This window comes from Temnothorax curvispinosus, unplaced genomic scaffold (genome assembly GCF_003070985.1).
Source record: "Temnothorax curvispinosus isolate PA1 unplaced genomic scaffold, ASM307098v1 QBEX01006528.1, whole genome shotgun sequence".
Taxonomy (NCBI): Eukaryota; Metazoa; Arthropoda; class Insecta; order Hymenoptera; family Formicidae; genus Temnothorax; species Temnothorax curvispinosus.
Genome location: NW_020216308.1, coordinates 66,068 through 80,498, shown reverse-complemented (window position 1 = coordinate 80,498; position 14,431 = coordinate 66,068). Strand labels below are relative to the sequence as shown.

At 34.3% G+C, this 14,431-nt stretch overlaps 1 protein-coding gene across 1 annotated transcript; it reads right to left on the bottom strand.

Annotated features, from left to right (window-relative positions):
- Positions 1 to 2,114: 2,114 nt before the first annotated feature.
- Positions 2,115 to 9,931, bottom strand: LOC112455938 (sterol O-acyltransferase 1). The gene is made up of 9 exons (XM_025018160.1): positions 9,448 to 9,931; positions 8,124 to 8,194; positions 7,760 to 7,896; positions 6,849 to 7,019; positions 6,171 to 6,319; positions 5,755 to 5,894; positions 5,139 to 5,302; positions 4,610 to 4,877; positions 2,115 to 4,220 (listed from the first exon to the last, which is right to left on the bottom strand). The coding sequence occupies exons 1-9, from the start codon at positions 9,521 to 9,523 to the stop codon at positions 3,789 to 3,791; spliced, it is 1,608 nt and encodes a 535-aa protein (XP_024873928.1). The 5' UTR covers positions 9,524 to 9,931; the 3' UTR covers positions 2,115 to 3,788.
- Positions 9,932 to 14,431: the final 4,500 nt, after the last annotated feature.

Below are 14,431 nucleotides of genomic sequence, written 5' to 3'. Positions count from 1 at the left end.
GTCAAGCCGTATTAACTATTCTCCAACACTGCCAAGTGTATATCGATCGTTTTTTTTTAATGTCTCCCAAGAAAGATTTCCATTTTCCTTCTTGCGTAATCCCTTCACGAGATATGTTACGTTCAGCCAGCGCCTTTCGCGACGGTTCTTTCCTCGGACAATTCTTTAGGAAGAAATTTCGTTTCGTTGTCAATGATGCGAGTGAGAATACTGGCTGCGTGATATACGTTTCTGATGTCAGTGCGAGCAAGAGTTTTAAAAAAGGCTGTGTATAAAGATAAAGAAAGAATGCGGAGGAGCGTATTGCGACATCTTTTCCTCCTCGTGCCTTCTACGTCTGTTTTTCCCTGAAATTCGGGTGTAAGCGTGGAGTGATTTGTAGGAGCAGCGCGTTTCTCTATTCAATCAAATCTACAGAGTGTATGACAAAGAGTTCTTATAGTATAAACTAATGAAATATTCCCCTGCGACAGAAATAAAAACAAATTCCAAGGTAATAGGATAAGTACTGCATCCTTTAGAAAACCAAGAAGAATAAAAAAAAATGCAGAATTGTGACCCAGATGATCGGAAATTCAATGATAAAAAAAAAAGAAGAAACATACTATGTCCTTATGGCAGTGTCTAAGAAGAAGAGGAAAAGATCTTCAGCATGGCTGATGGAAAATGAAATAAATTGCTAATTCAAACAAGAGTGAGGAAGGAGTAAGGATACCAAGTCTAGTATACATATTTAATACGTGTACAAAGACGTGAATTAATTTCGCTATTTTCCTGGATTTAGAAGTAATATTATGGAAAGCGGTTGAAAGATCAGCGATCTCGTTGATCTCGAAGAAAAAAAGCGAGAGAAAATGAAGAGATAAATCTCTATTTATTATTAGGTGCTCTTGAATAAGTGCTGAGAGAAAGAGAGAGAAAGAAGCGTTTTTCTATATATTTTGGGTACAAAATTAATTCTTCCAGACAATCGTTCGCACGCTCGCATCGACGTGGTATCTCGTACGTTGCGAACGACATCGTCCAGCAAATGGATTCTTTCTATATAGCTGCTTACCTTATCCTAAGGTAAAACGTCGGAGAGCAGAAGCTCATTGTTCCAATTAGTCGTTAATGAATTTTAGAGCAGTGCTGTGTTGATAAACGTTGCGCTTCCGCGTTTGTTTTCGTCGCACATCTACATATTTCCCGTAATAAACGAAAATCACGTTAAACAATCGTACGTACACGTATGTAGGTATATGTGCGATTTCTTTTACTTTAACATCAGTGGGAAGAACATTTCTTCTATTTCAATATTTCCCTTAAGTCTTCATCCTTATTCCAATAGTAGGGGAACGGGAGGTAGCCCCGGACATTATTAAAATTCAATTATACCGTATATCTATGGCTATTGTTTAAACATTCTGCATATGTCGAGATACGCAGAAGGGTATATTAGAATGTTTAAACAATGGCCATAGATACGCGGTATACTTGAATTTCAATAATGTCCGGGGCTATCCCCCGTTCCCCTATGTATGAATGAAAATGTCTTCACCCGGCCTCTATCTCAGTCACGAGATTTAAATTTAGAAAGAGACAGTTCAGTTAGGAAAGCCTGGAATGGAGGATTGACTTTAGAGAACAAAGGAGATCTGATCTGTAGCTTTCAAGATCGTTAATCGTATTGCATCGCGACGTACTATGTAGTACTATGCGACTGCCTGAGCGGACGAGCGCAAATTTAGGTACAAATGTTTATAAATAAGATATGTACAACTCTATAAATATAAGATATGGTCACCTCCTCTATTTTTCGATCTAGTAGAAATCGGAGAGGAAGAGAGAATGACAGAGATAAAGAGAGACGGTGAGAGAAAGAGCCGAATGTGCCGGCAAAAGAGCGATTCTCGTTGTATAGATTATTTTTGCGGAGAAACTTGACGAAGAAGTAGCTTCGTCGCAGTATCGAGAACGGGACTCAAAAGTCGTGTAAAGTTAGGAGAAATCAATGAACTGTGTATTATATGTACGCGTGGACGTGTACTTGTCTCCTATTTTTTCTCATTGAATTTTGTTCTTTGTAAGCGCGAGATAGAGAAGGAAAGGAAGAAAAAGGGAGGAAGCACGAGTTATGTAAATATGTATATACATATATATCATAAAGTGAAAAGAAAATAATTATATACATATAAATTATGAAGAGGATTGTATATGCGTATCGACTGTATGAAATAAATTAATTTGTATAGGGCGGAAGATATACGTACGTCTTCTTCGTTGCCATGCGGAAATCGAGAGGCGTATGTAAAACTTCAATTATAAAAATTATCCCTTTTTATATAAACTTGCGTTTATTTTTAATGACTCTTGCACATTCCTTTTTATACAAAACTAATTACAATTAATTCGAAATTCAAGATATCGAGCGTCATCATTAAGTCTAAGAGGACTCCGAACCCTCTCGACATATCACGTGTTTTCTATATACAGATTTTACTTCTATTGATTAAAATATGAGGAGCGTTTAAATATAAATGATAATTTGATTATTACAAAACAAAAACAACACAGGTTTCAGTTATCACTTTCAAGATAGTTTCTCTCTGCTCTGCAAGGCAACTGCGCCATCGGTCCGATAACTTCCGTATTCCGCGTTAAGAAAAAATTTTTTGACTGCAGACCCACTCTCGAACAGCTACTTCTGTCCTTTGGCTGTTACGGATGGCTGTTAAAATAGCCTAAAAACTCTTTCAGTGGTCCAAAGAGATAGTAATCCGAGTTTTTAGAAAGATCGAAGTTCACCTGTAATGAGGAAGTCATCGCAGCTGTTCGAGAGTGCGTCTGCTAAAAAATGTTTTTTTACGCGATTACGGAAGTTACCGGACCGATGGCGCAATCGCAGTGCATTGCAAAAGAGGGAGACTACCCTGAAAAGTGAGGTAACTGAAACCTGTGCGTTGTTTTTGGTTTTTTTAATAATAATCAAATCATTATTATATTTATATTTGAACGCCCCTCGTAGTTGGAAATTATATAACGATTTGCACACAATGATACCGCTTCACCTCCGATAAGTTTTATATATCTTTTTTTTTATTTTATATCATGCCGTTTATTACAACAGCATTGTTTTCCTTTCTAGTTTCTCTGTGAATAATTTACGAATTTAGTCGTAATTTTAAATTTAATGAAATTTAAAATAAAAAAAGAAGGAGCAACTAGAAACGAAGCTTGGAAGACTTCTTAGGAGGAGAGACACGGAATTTGAAATAATAAATAAATAAACGAATCGATCACAGTCTAGCATCTTCGAAAAATAAGTTGGATTGAGTTTTTCTCCGTACTTTACGTCTTCGACTGTAAAGTTAATAATTTTCACTGAGAAACATGAAAGAGCAATATATTATCACTTCGCTTAGTGCAATATAGTTTGAAAATCATGCGAGTCAAGAAGGTCATCAGTTATGACAACCAGGTGGGTTCCAGCAAAAGTGCAAAAAATACTTTCGTCCACTTTGAATTTGAATTAATGTTTCGGCGAAAAAGTTGCAGTTAACTTCACAATCCAAAAATAATAAGATGTTCATTGACAATTGCGTTTGGACCTCTCTCTCTCCGTTGGTCTTCTTATTACGATTTTACGTCAACGAACTATTCTTCGCTCTAATCAATTTAACACCTAATCAGTTCTTCGCTCTAATCAGTTTAAACTAATTACGCAAACTCGTATATAACAGTCTTGATAAACAGTGTCTGATAGCAGATAGCACGGGGAATAATTTCACCACTGCGAATAGGACGATCTACGTGTCAAATTGCCCTTGACAGGTCCAGCTTCGCGGTATAAACAGGTCCAAGTAGTAATTGGAATGAGGTGGACAGTTGAAGCGGGCGTACCACTCCATCGGATATAGACTGAACATGATGCCGTTGCCGAGACTCCAGGATAACCACATGAAAACGTTGCTGGTGATGATTTTGCGAACGAAGAACATGGCGAAACCTATGCCGGCGAATAAAATAAACATCACCGGATAGAAGAAGCCGAATGCGAACGCGAGTATGTACTCGTGGACGATGGCGGAGACGAAGAATACGGTGGTTGCTGACAGTGTACGATTGCGTGGTACCACGATCTCATACATATCTTTATAGATATACGTGTATAGCCAGTCGTGCACTACCACGTTCCACGTGCGGTAGTACCTGTGGTAAGTCGTGCAGTTCCACCAATCCTGTAACAAACGATACAATAATTCATAAAGTTACATTTTACAAAAGTCGACAGTCCATAATAGTTTCTGAAAAATTATCGGATTTGGTACAATATCGGTACAATATCGCGACTTCTCTCGCGTGAGAGAAACATTTATCTCGAATATGCGTCTTTCATGAAATTATGTAAACAAGTTTCGGGAGTCATTTTAAAGCTTCAAAATGTAACCTGAGATGCTTCTGTTTCGTGTTTCACGGGAACTTCTTACTATTACCTTATTACCTATTACGTATATTGAAGCTATCGCTTACATTAAAACTATATAGTGCGTAAAAGATATTTGCATATCTCTCACGTATAATTTTTGCGAGGCAGATTAAGTACTAAAGGGGGGTGAGTTATATTCACCTTGTAAAACAAACGGTCGGCGAACCGCAGCATTTCCGCCCAAGCGTTCATCCACGCGTGCAGCAGGAGGTATTGTCCGGTAATGAAGTAGAGAGTGCCGGGTAGACTAGACTCGATGATAGTCTTGACGAGCCACTTTTGTTCCAGATGTGTGCCGAACGTTATGACCGGGTCTACATAGCGCTCAAAGATGAAGGCGAGATAGAAGATCGCTAGGCCGACTTCGGCAAAATTCCAAATCACTACCATCCACCTGATTCTTTTCGTCCTAAGAAAAATCATTCGTGTTTAAATATACGCTTTCTTCTAAAGTCTCTTAATATTAATTTATTATCGCCAATTGTATTTTTTTTTTGCTTGTACATTTCGCGGACGATCTTCGAAGTTTTCCCTAAAGTTTCTTAAGTCGTTTGGACCCAATACTGTTAAATAACAAATTAAATCTGATAATTATGCAACTAGAGTTATCTCTTTTATCGCACAGTTACTATGTCCCCGAAAAAATCATGAAATATCAAGCTATCTTTACCTGGGATATTCGTCGCGGTACACAAGAGTTGGTGCAAATAGGAAGTACAAATATTGTGAGAACCTGGGGCCGCTCGGTCGTGGAGTTTCGTTATGGGGTTTATACGACAAAAACCTAGGTGCCACACTCCTGACGAAAGCGTGACTCTTCATTATCATGCGCATCTAAAGAAAGCAAATATCGTTTCGAATAAAAAGAATCCTTACTCCAAGATCGACTGTAGTCAATATTGAAATAACATATCCAAGATACTAAATTCTTCTATGCAATATTATATGCGAATTATTGCATAAAAATTCATTTAAATACGAATTACGTTAATATCTCTTCTACCGAAAACTCTTTTTTTATTCTCACTAAACGCACGTACAATTTAATTTCCATACGTTCCACATTTCTAGCAAGAATAAATCTCGTGATTCATCGCACAGTTGTTATTAATTCGCGAATCGGAAAGAAAGTCTTCGACACGTTACCAATTTGTACTATTGAATATAAATGATGTGAGAAAATCGATTTGTTTTGACTTATACTTTGCAAGAAAAATTTACACTTTTTTCGCTTCTAACGTCATCATTCAACGCGGCTATAAGTGTAGGTTTTTAAAGATGCGTACTTGTTCTAAAAGAACAATGAAACTGCAACCTATGGACAAATTCTTGTCGAGCAGCACCTTGACAGGAAAAACGATGAAGAGAACTTGATATAATATAAATGTTGATAGCCAGCCGTAATCCCAAAATTTCCGGATGGAGGCTGCAAAAAGAAAAAATCGTTACGATTATTTAAATTAAATCAATCAATATTGTCTAATATATTTGCACTATGTTGTTGTGCGCTATATTTCAGGTCAATTGATCAATCATTATTTTATAATTATTTTTTGACAAAAAATTTAAGATTTTATTTTATATGCATGCTTATTTCAATCAAATTACTCTAATCTTACTTCAAATTTTTCTCAATAGATTTAACTTTCTTAATGATTAAATTAAGTACATTCATCTAAGTTTGAATAGAAGAAATCGTTACATTTTGGCAAGAATCGGAGTCGCTGGTGCGCCCAGAGGGTGAAGGCCACGTAGACACTGAATGTCGAAGCCTGCATGAACGACCAAGTATAGAGGCACGTTGAGAACTTTGCGAAACCAATCCGTAACGTTTTGGTACCAACGTGGACCCTTTAACAATTATATTAATTAATTAAGAGAAATTAGGCGGTAAGAACTAAAGCATAGTTGACATATGTCATAGGAAACATACAATCTACATGAACAACAAATATCTTAAGTCCGACCAAGTTACCCCATAATTAATTCATTAATTAAGTTTTTCTATTTTCTTACGGAGATTCATCGCACTTGGAATAAGTGCATAGATATTTTAATTATCGTCTCTTGTCGCGAGTAATTTTCCAGACGCAATAATGAAATGACTTTGCCGTTCACTTCAACCCCGATAACTCGTCATACTTCAGATAAAAAGTGCACAATTTGATTGATGAGACATTATAAATATAAAATTACGATAGAGTGTAAAATCCACTGCGTAACATCGCAAAATATCTTTTAAAATTGTTAAACTAAAAATATTTAAAAATTTTTAAGACTGAATTTAAAAACGTTTTGACTAAAAATATTTATTTAATTGGCATTATAAATAATAAAAATATATTTTAAATATGTTATGTTCCCCACGTTGCGAACTTACGTTCCCGTTTCCATGATATCAGACGCGACATTGTTGAAAAACATGAGTATGAGAGTCACCATGAACAGATTATAAACCGTGCGAATGTGCGGGATCTCGAAGAGATCGGTGAGCAATGAATTCCTCTCAAGGAACTCCTTAACCGGCAGCGCATCTTTCTTGCTGGATTCCCTGCAAGAATATCAGAGATGTAAACATGATCCCCATATTGCAAATACACAATCATATATTTTCTCGATACGTCTAATTGTAAGTGCAAGTTTGTTAAGTTCACATTCTTGCTTTAACGGAAAAAATGTGGTTTTAACGTAATGTTAATCCACAATGATTGTGAAATACTGCGGCAACTGTTAAATATGCATATTCAGGAATTTATTTTTTAATTCCTTCATCTTCATTCGCAATTTGACTATTTATATAACTTCATTTGCCGATTGATGACTATTAATGATAAGAAATTAAATCGAGGCTAGATAAGGTAATTAGTTTTTTAGATACACACCTTTGAAACTTTACGACCTAAATATAATAAGAGAAAATACGATGCAAGAGAATTCCAATTATTATCTATCTCTTGTTTATTCTAATATCTACTGCATTATATACCTATTTTCTCGTAGATACATTACAAAATATACCTCGGAATAATTTTTTCGAGATATTCAGCTTCACAATCATGTTATACTTTATTAGATATAACATTTTTAATATCAAAACATGTGCCAAAATTCCAAAGCATGGAAAGAATTCTATAGTATGTATAAATTTTATTATATTCTTTCAAATATTTTTATCTATTTACTGTACTCTATATTTCGTAGATACCTTGCATTTTTTTGCGCTCTCTCTCTCTCTCTCTCTCTCTCTCCTGATGATTCCGATTTGAACGTAACGAGAATATAATTCCTCACCTTTTGTCGCGATATTTGTCCGTGCTGTACGAAAATTCTCCATTCTTCCCCGATGGTACATCTATTTTCTGCAAAACCTCGGACATCATGTCGTTAATACGGTTGTTAACGTGTCCCAAAACATCCTCTTTTATTTCCTGTGAAGAAATGCATCTTACAACAAAAAACAATAAGCCGGAGAGAGGCACGTTATCTCTTACAAAATCCATATCTTATCGGTTAAAATTTTCGAGTGACGGCTCTCTGACACCGTCGCGTTTTTTCAACGATCATTAGCTCGATAAACTTAACGCGAAACTACTTAGTTCACATTCCATTAAGTCCAATCACGGATTAAGTCAAGGTCAGTGATATTCTTTCGCACCTGTATTCTTTTTCGTAATACATCGGTGGTCGCCTCACGTAAAACACCCGTGGACGCATTTCCGTTGGCCGCTGAAAAGAGAATAGTACACTGCAGATATGTATATCTACATATACAGATAAAGAAAACACAGATAATAAATATCGGATTGACGCGAGAGTAGGTTTATATTTATCAAGAATCTGGAGTTCACGCGCACTAACTGCGCCGAATAACTTTTATGAATCGACATGCTCATGACTTCATTGACTTTTTCTAAAATGAACTCTCTCTTTCTCAATTTCCTGATTAAAAAATACTATGATAATAATTCTTTTTGAAATAGGCTCGACCGTTCGACGTTATTTTTAAGTTAATTGTTATTGTTTCGTTCTCATGTTTTCCTTTATGTCTTTTCATTTGTTGATTATCGACTTTTAAGTTATAATATGAGAACTCATTTTATGTATTAGGATAAATACAATAGTAATAATAATCAAATGTAAATATATGTATATAAGAATTCATTTGCTGCTGTTACAATTATTTTGTAACTTTATTGCTGTTTTGTAGTTAAGAACTTCTAGAAAAGCACAATGTGTTATTTATTTTGTTCAACTTGTTTTTTCAAATCAGGAGCTCGAGGATTCTTTGAAAATTAATTCAAGTAACAGCGGCAGTTAGTGGAAAAGCGGCGAAATGTTTGAGTTATTAAACATTTTCAAGCAAAAAGTGAATATACGCAACTAAATCATAACAGCACGATATATATTAGTATATCAACGTTTATTATCAACTTTGAAAAGTTATCACAGTTGTAAGGAGGTCTCCAATACAGACGGCTTAGTATATCTATAAATACACAAAACCTTAGCTCGTCGAACACTCGGTCGTAAATACGTTCATAAGTATGTTTATAATACATAAAACATGAGACATAAGATTGCGAATAATAAGCTCATTAAAATTCGATGTAAACTTCGCATAGGAGAAATTAATTAAACGCGGTTTCCTAACAAAATTATTTAATTAAAAAAAAACTGAAATAAGTAAAGAAAATGCTTTCGATAAATTTCAATCAAAAAAGATCATTTCTCCGAAATTTAGTAAATATGCATTTAAAAAATTTAAAAAGTATATTGATTTATATCTGTCTGTTTTAAATAAAAAGATTAGAAAAACTGAATACCAAAAATACTAGAAATTATTTTTAAAATTTCTTAAGTCTCTTGCGGCATTTAACTATCTTAATCAAGACAGTTATAATAATCAAGATAATTAAGAATTTAATTATCTTGAAAATTCGGATTTTCATGCGTCTTACGATTAATTGTCATTTACTTACCATCTTTATTTTTCTCGTGAAGACCGCTCGTGACACCGGAACTTTTAACGTTTAAATTTTCTATAACAGAATTCATGACTGAATGAGGACGGTCCGAGGGTCCGAATTTGAGCGATTTGCGGTCCTATTGCAAAGTCAACGGCTCCGTACCGGTTTATAAGAACAAATCGGAGCCTCTCAGATTCTCAAATGTGCGTGATCGGAGCTCTCCGAACATAATACACTCGTAATTCAGCTATCGCGCACGATACGTTACTATCAATTTTTAATTAGCAATCGTTGATTTTCTTTCAGGATTTCCAAGAGTACAACACGGTTTCGACGATATATTTGACGGGCGAGGCGCGATCTGCTCAATCCCGGTCTCGACTATGCACGCTCCGCTTCGTGCACGCGGACTATCTAAATCTAAATGGATTCGATCACGCTTATCACCCCGCCATGAGTACAGTACGCACTGATCTAGCTCGAGGGGACATGTGTACTTCGACTGATAGATCCTCGAGATGACTGTGTGACGTCGCGCCGTACACATGTACTTACGTCGATTGTTTTTCGTGCGTCTCCGCGTACCGAGATTAATCTTTCCGAATCAATATTATTCGAATTTAAGAGAAACACGCGTTCTCAAGCACGTGCTAATAAAGACATTGTCACTCGATAGATATTTTTCCTCAAAAGCAACAAATTTTGTTATATTTCTTTCGTTTAAAACATGTTTTTAATATTTTATATTATGTTTCGACGTTGTAAAAACATGTTTAAAAGTACGCGTGTCAAACATACGCTAAACATATAACATAATACATAGGATATTTTATTTTTAATATTCAGCGATACATATGTTATGTCCGCATTATATTCTATTCGTTAATGTAATTTCTAGATAAAATTTTAACAATAATAATTATATTTATAACAGTTGTTCTTTTGTGATATTTTGAAAAATAAATTGTATTTTTAAATTCAATAAATTTTGTAATTTTAGAATCTATATGTTGGAAAAATTGAAATTTAAAATAGAAAATATTTTTGAAAGTAAAATTGAAACATATTTTGTGCACACTTATTAATTAAAATGCTATTATAATTGTAAGCGTCAATTCAAAAATGTTCTGTTTTATTTTCGACGTGCTTTTGAACCTTACGTAGAATATCCCGTTTTTCCAGTGCATTTTTCTTTGGCTGATTTAGCATAGATTTTTTTCTCTTAACGAAAATACTATGCAGCTTATCGCTGTCAAATAGTAAATTTATTGAAAATAAGGATCTCTTGACAAATTTTATGAAACAAATACCTGGTTGCAAAATTATACTCTTCAGTTAATCTCAAGCGGACTTTACCTCAACGGAATCTTAATTTGTTGCTTAATTGCAGAGACATACGATAATATAATGAAAGTGAGGAAGTTGCGATAAACGGCTGATCCCCTGACATCTGTTTGATAAGAAAAATTTCGACGTTAAAGTCTTTTTTATTTCAAGATGATTGCCGTAGAAACAGGACAATCTAATAACGTTTTATCACGTATTTCCCTTATCTTTGTATTTCTTGACCTTTTTGGCGATAGTCGACTTTTTTTGCTACTTTGTGCTTAAATTATTATAATTTGCCGTCTCAGATATTGGCCTCGCGCACGATTATCTCATATTGTCGGATAGTTTTTCGCAAAATGGCTTTATATAAAATATATATAATTTTATATATATATATATATATATATACAAATATATAAGTCTTAAATATATAGTACATATGTACGATTTGCAACACGACAGCTTCGCCTGTTACTACTTACAATTAGATGAACCGCGCACTAATCCTTATGATTTGCCTGACCTTTAAACCTTTCCCGCGATGCGAGCGTGTGTGATATGTGCATGCACGTATTGTGATAAGCAATAAGGAACACACGTGATATAAATCTCTCAAGTTTTTTTTCTACCTTTTTTTTTCTTCTATTCTTCTTCTCATAATTCTGCCAATCACTGACAAGAGGGAAATAAACAAGTTTCCGCTTTGAAAATTTTATTTATTGCACGTTGTGTATCTATGATTATCACACACATACAATTTTACATTTATACGAGGGTCGGTACGAGAGTAATGCCTTTTAATTTTTTTCTTTCGAATCTGTCGCCATAGAAAATTTTGTGTTTCCATGATTGTGAGTTGTGTTACTTAAAGTCTCCATGTTGAGTGGTGTTGTAATCATTTACGTTAATGTGTCACACGAGCAGTTCGAACTGGTGTGTGTTTCAGATATGCATAACAGATAAGGGCAATGGTTGAATTTCTTATAATTACTGTGGAAGAAGTGAGTTCTAGTAGCTGCGTTCAGCGGGGAAAGCAGTTCAATGAGCGCTCAATGATTCTTTATTACGATTGATTTCTACACTTGATTCCAAGAAAAAACTAAAGACAAGACTCCAATTATTTAAAAAAAATACTGATCGCTCGCTGAGTTGCTTTTTCTGCTGAATGACATTGAAATTCGCGTCTCAGAAATGTTTATGATAACACAATTTCTGAAATGCAAATGGATTTCAATAGGACTCACTTCTTCCACGGTAAGAGGTTCAATCACTACCCTTGTCTGTTACGGATATTTGAAACACATACCAGTTCGAACTGCTCGTGTGACATACTCACGTAAATAATCATAAGAACACTTAACATAATGCAACTATAGAGACTTCAAGTAACTATTTAGTAAAACGCGAATTTTCTATGACGGCAGATTCGAAAGAAAAAAATTGGGAGGCATTTATACTTTGGTACTGACTATCGTATATTATAAGATATATTGATATAAGATACTATATACAGAATTTTTGCAATTGTAAACGTTTACATAAAAATAAATATTTTAAAATGTTTCTATTCACAAGACAGATGATCCTTGAAGTAGAAATATTAATATTTTTGATACGTGTATGATGCAATAGAGATTATTTCTTAAAATAAGATTATCGCGCAATGTTATTAAATGTAAAAATACCGCTCTTGAGAAAAAATTAAGTGCCTTTCTTAAAACGATATATTAATATCGTCGATGCAATTATCACCTAATGCGATATTATCTCGAACGCATATTGAATTTTTTGTACAGAACTAAAAAATGCGTTAATAGAAGATGAATTAACGCATGTGTGTGTGAAATATAATGTGTACTATTGTTGGTTTACGCCGAACTAATTTTTTTGTTTGTTTTATTATCAAAATCACAGCTGCAATTCTTGTTTAGGTTCGAAAGTCAGAAGAGTTCGACCGACCAACGTGCGCGAGGAACTATATTCTCATCTGCTTCTTGCGTTGTCGGGGTCAATGTCAACATTTACTCGATTAACTGCAAAAAATTTGCCGATCCGTGATTTCCTGAAGGAACGCGTTAACGTCTTGACAATCTCGACATGCAGGCATGAATTAAATTACCGTTACATTTAATATCGAATGAAAATATTGTCGGGTCACGCGATCCCTTATAATTGCTCGCAATATTGAGATAATTTGAAACAATTAAAGCAATTGAAACGCGTTCGCCGTAGTCGAGCTTTTGCATCGAGCGATACACGCTATTATTATTCAACCTTTAATCTGCCACTAAACCATTTTATGCCGCGTTAATATCTTAACAGCGCGAAGAGTGATCTGTGATTCTGATGATGTAAATGCATATACGTACACGTACACGTACACGTATGTACGCAAGACATATTACATATAGAGTGCCCCAGATCCGAGGGCAAATCAATTTTTATACATACGTATGTATATGAACGCATACTATGTATATGTATTTGGATGATTCGTATTACACATATAAATTCATCGATTAACGTGTTGACTTTAATGAAAATCTTATCTCAACGGAACGCGACTTTCCTGCACCAAGATAAATTTTCAAAGATTCAAAGCAATTTCCGGATCGTTATCGTGTTTGTCTTTGCCGAATAGACCCTTATTGTTAATCTTAAATTTCGGAGCGACAATCGAAGTAATTTGGCAAAACTGAAGCTGTTATCGCTCATAAATGTAAATCGCAATTTAATCTTGACTTCTTCGAAGACACAATTATTTTTCAATATTAAACTTTGATTAATCAATATAATTACAAATTACAATAAATAATAATATATGAGATATTTGACGAATATGTAAAAAATAAATAAAATAAAATTCGCTTATTATTGTAAATAAAATTACTTGATTGAAACGTGGAACATTGAAAAACATATATTGTTTGTTTTTCACGATGACATTATTTGCATATGAAATTGCCTTTTTTATATCTTTGCGATTTTATAAAATACAAGATGCATTTTAGAGAAAATGCCAATAATAAGATGGAACATTTTGTATTCAAAGTAAAATGATTAATCAATAATATACACCTTGAGGTCATGAAAACAAGTTCTCATTCAACATGACGTATCTTATCTTCTTCGCATAGATATTTTTAAAGCAAACGCGTGATATAAACATTTTTCTAATGCTCTGAGCTTATCAGATAAAACATAAATTCTGACTAAAATTTAGGAGAAAGAAGAAGAGAGATTATGAGATAATTTGAAAAGAGAATTAAATATCAAACTTTTGAGATTTATGTGTGTACTGTATTTGTAATACACGTTTCTATACAAAAAAAATAATCAAGAAACAACAACGGCATTCGGGAAGATAAAGCAGACACGAAATTATTTAGACACCACATCTTTTGCCAACGAAAGAAGCTTGAGAACCATTCATCTAATAATGAATAATAGTTGAGTATCAATAGATGCTTAATGAGCTATGTAATTATATGATAAAAATGTAAATCACCGTAATCAGATTTCTAAGCAGTTTTGTCTAAGCAGAATGTCATTTCTTGTGCGTATAGCTGAAAGTTATTGAGAATGTTTTGCATTTATGAATACTGAATAGTGTAATGACTTCGAAGTAACAATAGAGTTCGAAGTGCATCATAGATAATTATACATT